Genomic DNA, 18868 nt, shown 5'->3' on the forward strand with positions numbered 1-18868 from the left:
GGCCTCTACAGATATTTATTGAGTGCTCTTCTCTGAGCTGGGTGCTGTCGGAATGTGGGAAGGGAGGAAGGGGGATGGAAAAGGAGGGCCCTCGCTGCCTGCGGCTAGCCACCAGTGTTGTAAATCTAGTAGAGGTGGAACACAGCCACACCTGTTCATTTTACATACTGTCTGTTGCTGCTTGGAGCCCAAGTCAGAGCTGAGTGGTTGCAACTGAGATGTCAGGTCTAAGCCATGTACTAGCTGGTCCTTTACAGAAAAAGGTTGCGCTCCTCTGTTCTGCAGCATTGAGCTGGGCAGGCGCAGGCTGAGCTCTCCGGCTCATCGTCCGCCCTAGCAGTGCACGTGGTGTGTTTGTAAACCTTGTCTGCCAGCCTGTGCTGTGTGGTGCGTTCTGTTGTCAGGGCTGGGGACTGGGAGGCACTCGGGAGAGGAGATGAGTCCAGAGATAGACAAAGGCACCTGCCTGAAGGGACAGGGTGGCTCCAGGCACAGGAGAGGCCCTCAGTTTGATTGAATTTACCGGTCTATCTAAAGAAAAGCGCGTTCCAGCTCATTCCGGAGGATCAGCCAGCCCTCGAGGGAGAGAGAGGACAGGCTCAGGTGAAGGCGCCACTTTGGAAAAGGGAGTCTAAGCCTAGGGACAGCGTGATTCCATTACACATTCCATTGATCTGATGAAAATCTTTCTGATTATGACCTGGTTTCCTTTTGGTCTTCTGCAAGTTGTGAACTTGCTGGTGAGGCAGACAGATGGATTCCTGGGTCAGTGCCCTCCTTGTTCTGCACTGGTCACCCTGTGCTTAGACATTCAGGACCCTGCTTTTGGACAGTGAAAGTCTGGCCCTGAGAGGTGGGGCCCCTTCTGAGACTGGAAAGTCGGCCTTGTGCCTTTAGGGCAGAAACCAGATTGTGGGCTGATACTGAAGGCACTGATGGAAACCCCTTGACACCAGGCCCTAGTACTGGGGTAGCATGGGGAGCAGCCCCAGGGCCTTTTTCAAGTCTACCCCAAGCCTGCCCATCAATCTTTCTCTTTTAGTCTTGATTGTGTCTCTCATTTCATTTCCTTCCTTTTTATTTCTTTTACTAAGAATTGAACTCAGGGGCATTGTATCCCTAAGCTATACTCCCAGCCCTTTTATTTTGAAAAGAAGTCTCACTGAGTGATTGAGGCTGGCCTCGAACCTGTGACCCTCCTGGCTCAGACTCCCAAATAGTGGAATTATAGGCATACACGGCCATGTACACCATCATGTCCTGCTTACCTCTTGTTTCTTTGAGAAACCGGAAGCCCTCAGGAAGGACTTTTTTGGGCCTGTTGCCAGCAAACCTACCCCCAAACCTGTCCCCTGCCCCCCACAGGTGCTGTTCCTTCCATTCGCTGACTCCCAGTCGCTTTCAGCTGCCCACACACAGGGGGAAGCGAGATGCCTCCATCCCCGTGTAGTTCATTCCCGTCCTGACTGCCCCAGAGACAAGGCAGAAGGCTTTCTTGAGGGTGTTTTGCCTCTGAGCTAGACTCCCAGCCCTGTTTTATTTTGAAACAGGATCTTGCTAAGTTAGAAGCTGGCCTTGAATCTGAGATCCTCTTGCCTCGGCCTCCCAAGTACTGTGATTACAGGCATGCTTACGGGCATGCGCCCATTCCAGCCCTTTCTTTAGAGGAATTTGAGGCCAGCTAGGGCATAGCAAGACCCTCTCTTCCTCTTTTTTTTTTTTTCCTTTCAAAGTAGTGTGGGGGAGGCTGGAAGTGTACCTCAGTGGTCCAATGTGTGCTTAGCATGTGCAAAGCCCTGGGTTCAATCTCCAGCACCCTGAGAATAATAAATGGTTGTTATGGGCTACACTGAGAGCAAAGCCGATCTAACCTAGTGAGATTCTGTGCAGTGGGGCACTCCTGTAATCTCAGCACTTGGTATGCTGAGATAAAAGGATCACAGGTTCTAGCCCGGCGTGGTGGCGCACACTTGTAATCCCCGCGCTTGGGAGGCTGAGACAGGAGGATCGCATAGGTTCGAAGCCAGCCTCAGCTACTTAGGCCCTTAGTGAGGCCCTGTTTCCAAATAAAATATAAAAAATGGTATGGGAGTATAGCCTGGAGGTAGAAAGCCTCTGGATTCCATCCCCAGTACCACCAAAAAAGAAAAAGAAAGAAAAAAAAAAAAAAGGATCACAGGTTCTAGGCTGGCCTTAACAACTTAGCAAGACCCTCTTTCAAAATTAAAAAAAAAAAAAAAAATAGAGGGCTGGCTGTAGCTTGGAGGTGGAATGCCCCTGAGTTCAATCCCCTGTACCAAAAAAAAAAGAAAAAAAAATGGCGGGGAAAAGGGGAGGCCATGCAGACCCTCCCTGAGTTCCCACCCTCCCTCAATTTCCAGGAAAAGTGGCCGCTTCACAGGAAACTGGGAGGTTAGGAAGGGGCCTTGCACCGTGTTTGCGCTGTTCACTGGGGCCCAGATGCAGGATTAGAAGTGAAGTCCCCCAGGAGAGTGGTGGGCGTGATTGGTGGGTGTTCCTCCTTGGACCTGGAGAAGAGGGTCCCTGGAGGTGTGAGAAGGTGGTGGTGTGAGAGGAAGTCAGGGTTCGGAGCCAGAGCTGCGTGCAGGTCCCCGCCCAGCGGCCTGCCAGCTGCTGACCCAGGGCAGGGGCTTGGGTCCTCTGCCCCAATTTCCTTGAGGAGTCAAACCCACAAAATATTAGCTGTCTGCAGGGCCCTGGGAGGGCTACATACAGGAAAACCTGCTCACCATTCTTGTTTTGGATACACACAGCATGTAAGTCAGAATTTTTGGCTGATCCCAGGCTCAGATGCTCAGGTGATACAGTCCAGAGGGAGACTTTTTTTTTTTTTTTTTTTTTTTTTTTTTACTGGGAGTGGAACCCGGGGGCTTTTCTACCTTCAGGCTACACTCCCGACCTATTTTATACTTTATTTGGAAACAGGGTCTCACTAAGTTGCTGAAAGCCTCACTAAGTAGCTGAGGCTGGCTGGCTTTTTTTTTTTTTTTTTTTTTTTTTTTTTTTTTTTTGTAGTACTGGGAATGGAACCCAGGGGCTTTTCTACCTCCGGGCTATACTCCCAGACCTATTTTATATTTTATTTGGAAACAGGGTCTCACTAAATTGCTGAAAGCCTCACTAAGTAGCTGAGGCTGGCTTCGAACCTGTGCGATCCTCCTGTCTCAGCCTCCGAAGCGCAGGGATTACAAGCGTGCGCCACCACGCCCGGCTACAAGAATGGGTTTGTTGTTGTTGTTGTTGTGTTTTGAGGTGCTGGGGATTGAACCCAGGGGCATTCTACCTCTGAGCTATACCCCAGTCCTTTTATTTTTATTCTTTATTTGTAAACGGTCTCCCTAAGTTGAGGAATGCCTCACTCAGTAGCTGAGGCTGGCCATGAACCTGCTATCTTTATTTTTTAGCCTCCCAAATACTGGGGTTACAAGGGTGCACCACCACGCCCAGCTGTTTTATTTTTATTTTGAAACAGGGACTCGTTGGTTGATGAGCATCTCAGTACTTGCTGAGGCTGACCTCACACCTGTGAGTCTCCTGTCTCAGCCTCCCAAGTACTAAGATTACAGGTGTGCACCACCATGCCCAGTAACTGTTTAACCTTATTTATAATCCTAGCTTCACAATTTCTTAGTTATGTATCCCTGGGTAAGCAGCGTGTGTGTGTGTGTGTGTGTGTGTGTGTGTGTGTGTGTGTGTGTGTGTTGCTGGGAATTGATCCCAGGGCATTCTACCTCCAAGCTAAATCCCCAGCCCTATTTTGTTTTATTTATTTTAGTTTTTGTTTTGTTTTGTTTTTGCCACACTGGGGATGGAACCCAGGGGTATTCTACCTCCAAGCTACACTCCCAGCCATATTTTTTATTCTTTATTTTGAAACAGGGTCTCTTTTTTATTATTTATTTTGAAACAGGGTCTCATTGAATTGAAAGGGGCCTCACTAAGTAGCTGAGGCTGTCCTCGAACCACGATCCTCCTGTCTCAGCCTCCCAAGTACAGGGATTACAACCGAGTGCCACCACACCTGAAACAGAGTCTCACCCAGTTGCTGAAACCCTCACTTAATGACTGAGGCTGGCTTTGGATGTATGATCCTCTGGTCAGAGCCAAGTATGTGGATGATAAATTACTACAGGTGCCACCACGCCCAGCAAGTGACTTTTTCTGAGCCTTAATTTCCTTTTTAGTAAAATGGGGCTGATAAATGGTTCCTACCACTAGAGCAGTATTGCAAAAACTTAAGTGAGACATGCGTAAAGTGTAGCTTGGTGCCCTGCCTATAACAACCAGGAAGTAAATGGTAGTGGTTTTGAGCCAGGCGAGATGGCACACACCTATAATCCCTCCACTTGGGAGGTTGAGACTGGATTGCAGGGTCGAGGACAGCCTCAGAAACTAGCAGACCCTCTTACCGAATCACAAAAAAAGGGCTAGGAATGTAGCTTGGAAGTAGAATGCCCCGAGTTCAATTCCCAGCACCCCACCTCAAACACACAGATGGCAGTTGTTTTATTTATGCTTGGCCACCTGAAGCCATTGAAGGTTTTTACAGATAATTAATCAGCTCTTTTAGCAAGATAATTCTGGCACTGATACGAACGAGGGTCTGGAAACACGAGAGTCTGGGGGCAAGGAGACCAGTTAGAAGGTGATTATAATTTTCAGTTAAGAGATCTAGTTAGGTGGGTATGGTGATGTCTGCCTCATTTCCCAGCACTTGGGGAGGCTGGGACAGGAGGATCCCAGGTCTGAAACCAGCCTCAGCAACTTTGTGAGACCCTGTTTCAGAACAAAACATAAAAAGGGCTGGGGGCTTGTTTGTAGAATGCCTCTGTGTTCAATCCCCAGTAACAAACTATTTGTTATAGGCATGCATACCTGTACAGTGGCAGGGTTACAGTCCTTTAAAAATGGCTTCAGGGCTGCAGATGTTGCTCCAGGCTAGAGCACTTGCCTGGCTTACACGGGCGGCTCAGGGTTTGATCTCCAGTACACACACAAAGTGTATTCAGAGGGCTCACATTTCTAATTTAGCAAGGCAGTGATGCCATTAGGTTGGAAAAAATTAACAAAAACAAGGAAGAGCTGCCTGTGGGGGGTGGGTGGGGAGTGAGACAGTGGGTAAGCTTTGGACATGTGTTAGATCGGTTCACAGAGACCCTGAAGAGCTGGAAAGTAAAGCCTAGAGCCCAAGCATGGATCTGAGTGGGGTTTGAGATCTACAGAGAGCTTTTAGGCTAGTTCTCTAGTGTGGCCCCCAGGCCAGCATTAGTTTCTCTTGGGATTTATGGATTTATTTATTTATTTATTGTGTAGCTAGTGTTCTACCTCTGAGCCATACCCTGTTTCATCGTATCTTATTTTTAAATTTGGAAACAAGTTCTCACTAAGTTGCTGAGAGCCTTGCTAAATGGCTGAGGCTGGCTTTGTACTTGAGATCCTCCTGTCTCAGCCTAGTCACCTGCCCTGCTCTGGGAGCTCTTTAGAAATGCAAATTTTTTTGATGGCTGAGTAAAATTCCATTGTGTACATATCCCACAGTTTTGTAATCCATTCATCTGTTGATGGACATCTTGGCTGGTTCCATAGTTTGGCTATGGTGAATTGTGCAGCTATGAACATAGATACACATGCATTAGTTTGATAGTTTGGTTTCTTTTCTTTTGGGTAGATACCCAACAGTGGTATTGCTGGAATTTTACTCAGCCATCAAAAAAAACTCAATTACATCATTTTCAGGGAAATGGATGGAGCTGGAGGACATTATGCTAAGTGAGATTAGTCAGGCACAAAAAATAAGAAATCAGATGCTTTCCCTAATATGTGAGAGCTAGGGAGAAATGGGTCATAGGAGGAACTCTTGGAAAAGCATCAGTAACTTTTAACTCTGTTTACATTGTCTTTGGATATACAATATTTTTTTATTTTTTAAGGGAGTTTATTTACCCATTTGTTGCCTGTGCCATTGAAATCATATCCAAGAAATCACTTCCAATTTCAATGTTGTGAGGTTTTATGACCCAGATTTTCTTCTAAAAGCTGATAGTATTAAGATTTATATTTAGGTCCTTTATCTATTTTGAGTTAATATTTGTATATGTGTTAGGTAAGGGTCCAATTTTATTATTTTTCATTTATTATTATTTTTCAACAATATTTAGTTAAAAGACTAGTATTTCCTCCACCAAAAGTTCATGGAAACCTTGTCAAAAATAACTTGACAATGTATGGAAGAATTTATCTCTAGGCTTTTATTTAGCTCCAATGGTTTATATATCTGCCTTTAGAACAGTACTACACTGTTTCAATTATTGTAGCTTTATATGGTTTGAAATCAGAAAATATACATCTTCTAGCTTTGTTCTTCTTTGAGACTGTTTTGGGTATCTAGAGCCCATATTCCATATCAGGATAGATTTTTTTCTGAAAAATAAATAAATAAATGTATGATAGTTTCACCTAAAAAAAAAAAAAGAAAAAAAAATATTCTCTGGTAAGAAAGAAAGCAAAAAGAAATATTGAAATGTTATCTTTAAGTCATCAAAAGTTTGGTACCAGACAAATGAAACTGTTATGTGAGATTATCAATGTTAATATTGTATAAATTGCTATAATACTAGATGTCAACCACTAAGCCAAGCGTGGGAAGGAGGGATGGGGAGGGAATGGGGTGGGGATCGGGTAGGGGCTAACTGGGCGATGTGTGCATGTATGTCTACAAAAGTATCTTATTTATACCACTATGATGTATGAATACATTGCACCAATAAAAAATAAATTAAAAAAAAAAAAAAAAAAAAAAAAAAAAGAAATGCAAATTTTGAGTCCAGCTTGGTGGACCGCACCTGTAAACCCAATATTTGGGAGGCTGAGATGGGAAGATTGCAGATTTGAGACTAGCCTCAGCAACTCGGAGAAAGTCTCAGCAACCTAGTGAGACTCTGTTTCCAAATAAAAAGTAAAATAGGACTGGGGATGTATCTCAGAGGTAGAACATTCCTGTGTTCAGCTCCCAGTGCCACAAAACAGAGATATGCAGATTTGGGCCACTGCCTCCGACCTCCAGCCCAGGAGACTGTAGGGTGGGGTTTCTCAGCAACCTGGTTTAACTGTCCAGCTTCTCCTGTGAGCTCCAGCTTAGTGCTCGCTCAAATTTGAAAATAACAGTACTAGAGAAAGTTCTTGAGTAGGAGGGGGGAGAAAGGGTGGAGTGAATTCTATAAACAGAAGGCTGGGAGGAGGAATTCGAACAGAGACTAAGTACCATATTTTATCCATTACAAGATGCACGTCTCTCATTTGGGCAGCATGTTACTTTTGCCATTGACCAGGTGACAGATCTGCCGCGGTTGTTACCGACCTAACAAATGCACATCAAAACTCGTAGACTAAGAAGGAATCCTGAGACAACAGTGGACATCTCAAGACATTCAATAAATATGGAGGCTGGGCAAGAGGCGCACTCCTATAATCCCAGTACTTAGGCTGAGACAGGAGGATCACAGGTTTGAGGTCAGCCTCGGCAACTTAGTGAGACCCTTAGCAATATATGTAATAAGACCCTGTTTCAAAATGAAAAATAAAAAGGGCAGGGGTGTAGCTCAGAGGCAGAATGCCTCTTGGGTTCAATCCCTAGTAAAAGCAAGCAAGCATCGTTAGTAGAAAGGACGATTCTGTGGGAGAAAGTGAAAATGATGGTGTTGATAAAAAAGTTATTTGGAGCCGGGCGTGGTGGCGCACGCTTGTAATCCCAGCATTTGGGAGGCTGAGACCTGGAGGATCGCGGTTCGCGGGCAGCCTCAGCTACTTAGTGAGGCCCTCTGCAACTCAGTGAGACCCGGTTTCAAAATAAAGAACAAAAAATAGGGCAGGGGGTGTAGCTCAGAGGTCAAATGCCCCTGGGTTCCATCCTCAGACCCGCAAAAAAAAAAAAAAAAAAAAAAAAAAGTTATTTGGAAGAATCAACATATCTGAGAAGTTTTAGCAATATCTCTCCTAATTTATTTTTCTTACACTGAATGCTATGGGGTCAAATCTACATCTAGATCAGTCCAAAAGGCAGCGTAGTCATGGCTTAGTCAGTGGGTTCTTTTTTCTTCTTTTTTTTTGGTCATACATAAAATATTGGTGCATTTTACCACATCTTAGAGACCTGTGGAAGTGGTGAGCCCCGTTGCTGGAGCTCCTGCAGAGAGACGGAAGAGGAACACTAGCAATTAGTCTCTTTTAAAAGGGTGGCATTTAGCCGGGTGTGGTGGCGCACGCTTGTAATCCCCGCGCTTGGGAGGCTGAGACAGGAGGATCACACAGGTTCAAAGCCAGCCTCAGCTACTGAGTGAGGCTCTCAGCAACTTAGTGAGACCCTGTTTCCAAATAAAGTATAAAATAGGTCTGGGAGTATAGACCAGAGGTAGAAAGCTCCTGGGCTCCACCCCAGGCACCACAATAAATAAATAAACATTTTAAAATAAAAAGATTAAAAAATAAATAGGGCTGGGGGTGTAGCTTGGAAGTACAATGCCCTGGGTTCCATCCCTGGTACCACAAAAGAAAAAGGAAGGAAGGAAGAGAAAGACCAACCTCAGCAACTTAGCCAGACTCTCATCCATCTAGGACCCTGTTTCAAAAAAAAAAAAAAAAGTGGCATTGGTGTGTGCTGCCTTGGATGGAGGAGCTGGAGGAGGAAGAGGCAAGGGCCAGGGGACCATGGGGCTAGCAACTGGGAGACTCAGCGAAGTCCTTGCTTTCAATTCATTTACACTCATCCTCAAAAGATAGTTAATTCCTGAGGTGGTGGCACAGGCCTATAATCCTAGCCACACAGGAGGCTGGGGCAGGAGGATCACAAGTCAGAGGCCAGCCTGGGGAACCTTGCAAGACTCTCAAAATAAAAATAAGCTCAGTGCTTCAATCCCCAGAAACACACACACACACACACACACACACACACACACACACACACACAATCAGGTGCCAAGCAACATCTGAAACACAAAATTAAAAATAACAACCTCTGTCCTCAGTAAAGAGGGAGAACAACGTGGCAAAATCCTGATTATGATTCACTAAGCTAGCTGTGAAAATGTGGGAAGGAGTGTGTAAGCCTGCTTGGGACAGCGACCCAGGTCCCCTAGGAGATGCCGTGAGGGCTGACTCCAGGGAGTTGAGGAGCTGCCAGGAGGACGGACGGAGGGGCTCCAGGTAGGGGGAGCTGTAAGGGGCCCGGGTGCCACAGGACTCAGGAGCTGCCTTTTGGTAGCCCAGGTTCACTGGGACCCCATGGAGGGAGTTTAGGGTGCACTGGGGAAGGTGGGCAGAGCTAAAGGGCCTGCCTGGCAGACCTGGTCCTGGGATCTAGATTTCTTTTTCTTTTCTTTCATTCATTTCTTCTTTCTTCTTTTTCTTTTCTTTTTTTTTTTTTTTTTTTTTTTTGTGGCACTGGGATTGAACCCAGGGGCATTCTACCTCCAAGCTACACCTCCAGCCCTATTAACTTTTATTTGGAAACAGGTCTTGCTAGGTTGAGAGGCTCATTACATGCTGAGGTTGTCCTTGAACTTGTGATTCTCTTCTCAGCCTCCCAAGTACTGGGGTGATAGGCAGGTGCCACCACGATGCCCAGCTGGGACTTCATTCCCTTCGCCTTGGGGAGCCTTGGAGGCGCCCCCGTTTTGGAGGTGGGCACTGAGGGTCCCTGGAGCAACTCATGTATCATCACCGCCACTTCCTCCTCTGCCAGTGCGCTGACCCTGGCAGCCCCAGTCCAGTCTCCATCTCCATCGGTGTGTCTGGGCTCGCAGGGGGCGCCTGAGGTTTGAAAATGCAGAATCCTTGATCTTAGAAAGTTTCGTCTTTCTCTTCCTTTCTCCACTCCTCCCTCTCTCTTTTCTTTCTTTCTTTCTTTCTTTCTTTCTTTCTTTCCTTCTTCCTTCCTTCCTTCCTTCCTTTCTTCCTTCCTTTCTTTCGTGATAACTGAAGTTATTGAAAATGTTCTACATAGTTTTTTCTTTCAAAACCCCAAATGGTTGTTTGTTTGTTTGTTTGTTTGCAGGACCATCTCCTAATCTTTTGTGGCCTATTGTTCATCCCTTTGATTTGTGTTGAATTCTAGAGTAGCTCCTGAATTTTCCAATTTCTGTGAGCTCTGTTCCATACGCTTTTTTGCAGTACTGGGGATTGAACCTCCAGCTCTTCCTTTCCTTTCCTTCCTTCCTTCCTTCCTTTCCTTTCTTCTTTCTTTCTTCCTTCCTTCCTTCCTTCCTTCCTTCCTTCCTTCCTTTTCTTTCTTCCTTTTCTTTCTTCAGAACTGGGGGTTGAGTCCAGGGGCATTCTGCCTCTGAGCTATGCCTCCAAGCCCTATTTTTTTATTCTTATTTTGAAACAGGGCCTTACTAAGTACTGAGTCTGTCCGCAAATGGTGATCCTTCTGTTTCAGCCTCCTGAATGCTGGGATTATAAGCGTGCGCCAACATGCCAGGCACCCCAACCTTATTTATTTATTTATTTATTTTTGTGGTGCTGGGGATTGAACCTAGGGGCATTCTACCTCTGAGCTATACCCCCAGCCCGTTTTTTATTCTTGATTTTGAAACAGGGTCTCACTAAGTTTCAGAGGGCCTCTCCAAGTAGCTGAGGCTGGTTGCGAACCTGTGATCCTCCTGTCTCAGCCTCCTAAGAACTGGGATTACAAGTGTGAGGCATCATGCCCGGCTTCCCGGCCCTATTTTTTAATTTTTATTTTATTTTTATTTTTTGTGGGTCTGGAGATGGAACCCAGGGGCATACAACCTCCAAGCTACACCCCTGCCCTATTTTTTATTTTTTATTTTGAAACAGAATCTCACTAAGTTGCGGAGGGCCTCATTTAGTAGCTGAGTCTGGCGGTGAACTGCAATCCTTCTGTCTCAGCCTCCTGAATGCTGGGATTACAAGTGTGCGCCACCACACCCAGCTATTTTTTATTTTTTTATTTTGAAATAGGGTCTCACTAAGTTGCAGAGGCGTCACTAAGTAGCTGAGGCTGGCTGCGAACCTGTGATACTCTTGTTTCAGCCTCCCAATTACTGGGATTACAAGCGTGTGACACCAAGCCCGGATCCAGCCCTTTCTTTTAATTTTTTATTTTGATACAGGGTCTAAATAAGTTACTTAGGCTGTCCTCAAATGCGATTCTCTCTCAGTCTCCCAAGTACTGGAACTATAGGTGTGCTTTGTTTTGTCCAGCTCAGTGCTTTCTTTCTTTCTTTTTCTTTTCTTTCTTTTTTTTATTTTTGAGCCAGGATCTTGCTAAATTGCTTTGCAATTCTCCTGCCTCTGCTTCCAGGGCAGCTGGGATTACTGGCTTGTGCCACTATGCCTAGCTAATGTATTACTGCTTTTTGAGGTCTGTTTCTTTGGTCTTTCACCTTAAAGATTTTTCAGAATCCTATAGGTAATCCTTGACTCTCTCAAATGCAAATAGGGGTCAAGATTGTTGGAAGGTGAGTGTGTTTGTGTGTACACACACGTAACAGGGCAGGAGCTCTGACAGGTCTGGAAGGGTTGTTCATTGGCTTATTTAATAAGCTGGACTTCCTCTGCTGCTAGTCTTTGGGTTGGGGCATGCCGTGGTGGGCTTAGATGGGGCTGCGTGTTCTCAGGTCTCAGTCAGTGAGCAGGGCCAGTTTGTCCTGTGGTCAGCCTCTGCCTCCGGCTCCCTTCAGCTGAGCCTGGGCCCAGACTGTCACTGTCACGAGGGGATCCTTGGTGACCCCTGGAACAGGAGCGGTGGGCGGGGATGTGAGCGGCCTCCGTCTGTCTGAGGTCTGCAGTACCAATAGCGGCTTTCTGGGCTTTCTCATCTGGGTCCCATTTAGCTAATTAGGTTTTGACTTCCTCCATTCTTCTGAGATGGTTCCACTTCTGAGCTGCCCTTTAGCTTGTGGGATGGTGCTTGGACGAGTGAGTGTTCAGTGCGCCTTGGGGAACCAGAGGCCCAGCTGGGGGCTTTGCCCTGCAGGCTCCCAGAGCTCCCCACCCCCACCCCAGGGCAGCGGGAGGGACAGGAAGGGAAGTGTGGATGGTGGAAGCCAGGGCTTTAAGTTGCAGCCCGAGGGGGAGGGAAACACCAAAAAGGTGGGATAAAAAGACCCCAGGGTGCCACCTGACCTAGGAGGATAGTTGTCCCCTTGATGAGCAGGATGGGGAGGGTGAGTTCAGTTTGACAAAGTGTGGGAGCCAGGGAGCCTTCAGGTAGAAACGTGCAGCACGCAGGTGGATAAAGGGTGGGTACGGAGCACGGAGCACGGCCCACGTCCTGCTACAGGCAGGGCCAGGTGAAAGCCAGCAAGAGAATGAGCTCATCCGTTGTGGGTACGGAGGAGGGGAGGGCAGAGAGCGGAGGACATTGGGCCAAACCAAGTGAAAGAGGCGGTCTCTGCCCCCTAGGAATGAGGTAAGTAGGGCGAATCCCCGTGAACGCCAGCCCAGCCTGTCCACCGCTGCACTGAGGCTCTAAGTTGGCTGGAGGACTCAGCTCAGAGTGCCCGGGAACTGTTGTGTGTAGCCCATTCCTGAGCCCCAGGCAGGTCACCGGCTCCTCTCCAGCTGCTCAGGGACCGCTGCCTGCCAGGGATGCCCCAGGGATTCTGTTCCCAGGGCAGCCCCAGATCAAAGGCAGCTGGTGAGAGTGACTACTTACTTCTTGCCTTAGGGTCATGCAGAAGTCCAGGTTCTGGATGTGCCTGCCTGTCATCCAAAGGCATAATCCATCAACTCTGAGGGCCAGCTCTGGGAAGCAGATTTTATTTTATTATTTATTTATTTATTTATTTATTTATTTTTGGTATTGGGGATTGAACCTAGAGGCCTTTTACCATCAAGCTACACCCCCAGCCCGATTTTATTTCTTGTTTGGAAACATTCTTGCTAGGTTGATGTGCTACTTGCCAGGCTGTTCTCAAACCTGTGTTCCTCCTGTCTCAGCCTCCCAAGTACATGGATTCCAGGTGTGTGCCACCATGCCTGGCTTAGGTTTTATTATTATTATTATTATTATTAATTGTGGATCTGGGGATGGAACCCAGAGGCATTCGACCTCTGAGCTACACCCCCTGCCCTATTCTTTTTATTCTTTATTTTGAAACAGGGCCTCACTAAGTAGCTGAGCCTGGCCGTGAACCACGATCCTCTGGTCTCAGCCTCCCGAATGCTGGGATTACAAGTGTGTGCCACCACGCCCGGCTTAGATTTTAATATTTTTAAGTGTCAGAATCAGAGCTAGCCTTGGATCTGATTCATTTTATGGATGAGGCTCAGAGAAGTTAGGTGACTTGCTTGCTGGAGGGCTCTGCACCTGTCTGCTCTGCAGATGCTCCCAGGTTAGAACCCTGAGTGGATGTTTGTCATGGCCAGGTAGGTCCCTGTCCAGTGAGAGCCCACCCCCAAACTTGCTGCACCTCAGGTGGTGGTGGTGGTGGTGGTGGTGGGGTGTGTGTGTGTGTGTGTGTGTGTGTGTGTGTGTGTGTGTGTCATGCTGCCGATGTTCCCTCCCTGTTCAGAGCTCTCCCCTCGCTCCTGGAGACCACAGGAATTCTGATGACTTAATCGTATCACTTTATCAAGAAGGCACTTATAGAAATTACAAGGCAAGGCCACCAGCCTGGTTTTGCTGGCAGCCAGCCTCTGGGGCTATAAAAGAAATTGAAAGAAACAAAAATAAATAAGTAAAATTAGAACACACATACCTCCGTCCTCTTATCCTGGGAGGGCAGGAGGGCCAAACCCAAACGTGCTGTTTTTGCGCGTGTGTGTGGTACTGGGGATTGAACTCAGCGGCATTCTGAATAAAATAAACCCTGTTATTTTATTTTTATTTTGAAACAGGGTCTCACTAGGTCGGCGAGAGCTTTATTACTTGCTGAGGTTGTCTTCAAACCTGCAATCCTTCTGTCTCAGCCTCCCCAGTACTAGGATTACAGGTGTGCACCACCGTGCCCAGCTTCCACACAGGCTTTGACCCTGGATCTGAGCTACGACCTACTGTCCACCCTCCCTCAAGGGACTGTAAACCACCATGCATCTGGGAGTAGGACGCAGGGAAGGTCAGCGGCACGCTGGTGTGTCCCGAGGCGATACAAGTTGCCAGGCCTGTGAGGTCAGACTGACCACTGGGTTCACACCCCACTCCCCCTCAGCCTGCCCCGCTCGCCATTCTCACCTGTAGGTACAAGAATTGACATGTGAGCCGGGCGTGGTGGCACATGCTTGTAATCCCAGCATTTGGGAGGCCGAGACTGGATTATCGCGGTTCGCGGACAGCCTCAGCTACTTAGTTGAGGCCCTCTGCAACTCATTGAGACCCACTTTCAAAATAAAGAATATAAAAAAAAAATAGGGCAGGGGTGTAGCTCGGAGGTCGAATGCCCCTGGGTTCCATCCCCAGACCCGCAAAAAAAAGAAGCCTTGACATGTGACTCAGCTCTGTGGTTATATCATAATAAGCACTCATGGGGGTTACCTCTCAGCGTGTGTTGAGCACCTACTGAGTGCCAGGAGCTTGGACTGCAGGAGGGAGCCGTCCTGGGTGGCGGGGACAGGCAGTTAAAACAGAGGCAGTGGGGTCCTCAGTGGTGGTCTGCAGAGAGAAGGACACCTCCCTGTGGGGCAGGCAGAGGTGGCCAGGCCAGGCCTGGGGCCAGAGGGAGCTCAGTGGGCTTGTTCTCAGCCACAGGAGCAAAGGCCTGGAAGCCTTGGAGGTCGCCTTGGCATTCCAGGAACTGATCATTACGCAGAGCGACTGGGGAGTGGGAGAAATCCACTGGAGGAAAGCTCTGGTAAAGGCTGGGATGAAGGGAGGACCAGGGCAGGGGCGGGGCCAAGTTCTACAGAGCCTTCTAAGCTGAGATAAGACTTGAATGAATTAGTCCATGCAGATGTTTTTCACTTTTCTGTCTTTGTGTCTGGCTAGCTGGCTGTCTCTCTCTCACGCTGCTGGAAATTGAAACCAGGGACATTCTACCTCCAAGCTACACCCCCAGTCCTAGTTTTTATTCTTTATTTTGGAACAGGGTCTCACTGAGTTGCAAAGGGCCTCGCTAAGTACCTGAGGCTGTCCTCGAACCGCGATTCTCCTGTCTCAGCCTCCCAAATTTTGGGATTACAAGTGTGCGCCACCACGCCTGGCCTAGTTTCTCTTTTTAATGTTATTATGCTTATGTGAATATTGAAATTATTTCCCAAGAAGCTGCAAAAGTAGGTGCTGTAGGAAGTGGTTAGGGTTGCATAAAGAGGGCGAAGGGCACACAGTCTTCATCCCTTCCCACCCTATAGTAGAGGATGAACTCTGGTCCCCTCCCTGCTGCAGTGGGACCGGGAGAGAGGCGTCCTGCTGGACTTAGGAGAGAGCACAGCCTGGAGGACTCAGTTTCCTCACCAGGAAAAGTGGGGTGAGAACACCTGCTGCACCACAGTAGTGCTCCATACAACAGGGTGATGAAATTGGGGCCCAATAATGGCAGTGTGTGTGTGTGTGTGTGTGTGTGTGTGTGTGTGTGTGTGTGATTGAACCCTGTGGGGAAGCTGCAGCACAGGAATACCTGAGGACAGCACTCTTACCTCGTGGCCACCACACCAGCTCAGCTGCTGAAGTAGCAACAGGGGCTGGTCTTTGGGGAGGGTGGCACTTTCAATTTCTCCAAGTTCTGTGGGAGGTGCAGGGGTGGCCCAGCGGCTCTGGGGGCCCTGGGGTAACTCACTTCTGCTCCGAATCTCAGTGTCTTGGTCTGTGAAACGGGCACTGATGTGCCATCTGAGAGGGTGCGAGGACCGAGGGAGCGGATGCCCATCCTGCACAGGAAAGCTTAGGGGGCCTCCAGCTTCTCCCCGCTCCCTCCCGAGGTGGCTGGCCACGTTCTGCGCCATTGCCTTTCTTCCCAGCACCAGGCATGGCGTAGGTTCCTGCTGCGGATTTGTTGAATTCGTGTCGCAGGTGCGTGGGCAGGTAAGAGCGCGCTGTACCGTGTTGGAAAGGCAGCCGCAGCCCCTCGTGACTAGACAGTAAACCCTCCCTGAGGAGGCCCTGAGAGACACGGGGCCTCCCAGAGCCTTGAAGGTCAGCACAACCTTCAGACCTAGAGTCCCACTGTGCCTGTGGAACCGTCAGCCCCTCTTCACTGAAGGGCCGCGAGGCAGGGCTGGTTATATTCGTCACGGCGCCTGCGTGGAAGGGAGCGCAATGAACAGCCTCCTGGGAACACGAGGTCGGGTTCATTTAAGGAAGGCGTGACCTAGAAAATTAATCCAGTAGTTCCTCTGCCACAGTAAACTGCTTATAAATGACCACCTCAGCCCGGTGTGGTGGCGCACGCTTGTAATCCCAGTACGTGGGAGGCTGAGACAGGAGGATCCGGGTTCGCAGCCAGCCTCAGCTACTTAGGCCCTCCGCAACTTAGTGAGACCCTGTTTCAAAATCAAGAGTAAAAAATAGGGCTGAGGGTGTAGCTTGGAGGTGGAATGCCCAGGACCACAAAAACAAAATAAAGAAAAGAACCATCTCATGTTGACTAGCACTTTACATTTGTTTTTTGTTTGTTTGGTACTGGAAATGGCATACGCTCAACCCCTTTTATATGCTTTGTTTATTTGTGATAGAAGGATTTGAGCCACAGCCTAGGCTTTATTTATTTATTTGTTTTTGTGTGGTACTGGGGTGGAACTCAGGGGCTTTTTTCCTGCAGGCTTTACTCCAGACCTATTTTATACTTTATTTTAAACAGGGTCTCACTAAGTTGCTGAGAGCCTCACTAAGTAGCTGAGGCTGGCTTCTGTGCGATCCTCCTGTCTCAGCCTCCCAACCGCGGGGATTACAAGCGTACACCACCACGCCTGGTTTATTTTTTATTTTATTTATTTATTTATTTATTTATTTATTTATTTAGTGGTACTGGGGGTGGAACCCAGAGGCTTTCTACCTCCGGGCTATACTCCCAGACCTTTTTTATATTTTATTTGGAAACAGGGTCTCACTAAGTTGCTGAGAGCCTCACTAAGTAGCTGAGGCTGGCTTTGAACCCGTGTGATCCTCCTGTATCAGCCTCCCAAGTGCTGGGATTACAAGCTTGTGCCACCACGCCCGGCTTATTTTTTATTTTAAAAAAGGGTCTTTCCGAGTTGCTGAGGGCCTCATGAAATTGCAGTGGCTTTGTTTTGTTTTGAGACGAGGTCTTGCTGAGTTGCTGAAAGTCTTGCTAAGTTGCTGAGGCTGGTCTTGAACCTGAGATCCTCCTGTCTCAGCCTCTCAAGTACTGAGATTTCAGTCGTGTGCCATGCTTTACAATCGTTCAAGGCAACTTTCTGGTCAGGGTCTTTTTGATCCTTTGGCTAGGGGCTCACACACTGTTTTGCCAACGAGGACAGCTGAGACCGAAAGGAAGGTGCCTTTCTGACGGTCAGCCAGGCTGGTGGCCGTGCCTCCGAGGGGGAGGCGGACCCTGGGCCCTGATACACGTGGGCTCATAGTGTCCAAGAGGCTTTTCCTAGCATGGGGCTCAGACCAGAGGCCCAGAGAGCCGATGGTGGTGGTGGTCTGCATCCACGCTCTGGTCAGCACCCGAGGGGCCGTTCTCTTCCTGGGGTGAAATGTCTCAGTGAACACTGATGGCTGGACTGACTGGTGGTAGCTTCAAGAGTGGGATGACCATTTTCTGGAGAGTGATTTTCCAAGTTGGCTGCCTGGCCCATCCAGAATCTGCATGGAATCATTTGAGATGCCCCAAGCACCTGCTTGGACAAGGGCTGCCCTAGGGAGCCAGGGTGGGGGCCTCTGGACCCCGGGCGCCCGGCAACCCTCTCTGTGTGCCTTGCAGGAAACATCGAGTACAGCTGCCCGGCCACCAACGAGTGTGAGATCACGAAACGGAGGCGCAAGTCCTGCCAGGCCTGCCGCTTCATGAAATGCCTCAAAGTGGGGATGCTGAAGGAAGGTAAGAGGCCCGGGGCGCCGAGGTCCCGGCGAGGCCGTACTTCTCCACACGGGTTTCAGGCCCCCGTGAGAAACCCCGTAGCCACGGGCCTTCCCAGGGCACACACGCGCACATGTATCCTACAAAGCCATCCTGCATCCGGGTGCCCGTGTGCCCCACACACTGGCCTCCAGCCCACCGCCCGTGCGGCTCTCCTGGGCTGGGGAAGGTTGGCTTGGCACCCAGGAAGGCCCTCCTGGGCAGGCAGGCTGGGGGGCTTTCCACCCCCTAGGGCTTAGGGGTGGACAGGCCCAGAAAGACAGATGCTGCAGGCTTTGCCTGTGAAGAAGCGTGTGGTGTTCCAGCGGGAGGCGGGTGTGGCTCTAGCCTGGTGAGTGCCTCTGCTGCCCGGCTCCCTCTCTTGCCCTCTGCTGCCTCTCCCTGCACCTCTTTCTGCTACAGAGATGCAGCTTCTGCTATGGAAACCTTGAGCCTTGAGCCCAGATGGTTGCTGAGCACTAGTCTGATTTAAGGGCTAAGTATAAGATATATATCTTACACTTTTTGTGGTATTGGATGGGGATGGAACCCAGGGTAATTCTACCTCTGAGCTACACCCCCTGCCCTATTTTTTATCCTATATTTTGAAACAGTCTCACTGAGTTGCAAAGAGCCTCACTAAGTAGCCGAGGCTGTCCGCGAACCGTGATCCTCCGGTCTCAGCCTCCCGAATGCTGGGATTACAAGCGTGCGCCACCATGTCCGGCTAGATATATGCCATTTTTGAAGACTTAGGATCATAAAAAGCAGTGCAAAATGTGGTAGTCATCATTTTAAAAAAATGAGTCATATGCAGAAATGATAACATTCAGGACACATTGGATTAAATAAGATGCGTGCACACGTGTGTG

General features: G+C 48.5%; 1 protein-coding gene across 2 annotated transcripts in view; it reads left to right on the forward strand.

Annotated features, from left to right (window-relative positions):
* Positions 1 to 18868, forward strand: part of ESRRB (estrogen related receptor beta) — a gene marked incomplete at both ends in the record, with an annotated part of 109608 nt that overhangs the window by 62729 nt on the left and 28011 nt on the right. The window contains one exon of one of the 2 annotated variants that reach the window (XM_080706889.1): positions 17862 to 17978. The exons of the other annotated variant lie outside the window; for it this stretch is intronic. Within the exon in view, the coding sequence (XP_080563015.1) occupies positions 17862 to 17978 (117 nt within the window). The remainder of the gene's footprint in view (positions 1 to 17861; positions 17979 to 18868) is intronic. 2 annotated transcript variants of the gene reach the window in all.

Source organism: Muscardinus avellanarius (assembly GCF_963383645.1).
Source record: "Muscardinus avellanarius genome assembly, chromosome: 12".
NCBI lineage: Eukaryota > Metazoa > Chordata > Mammalia > Rodentia > Gliridae > Muscardinus > Muscardinus avellanarius.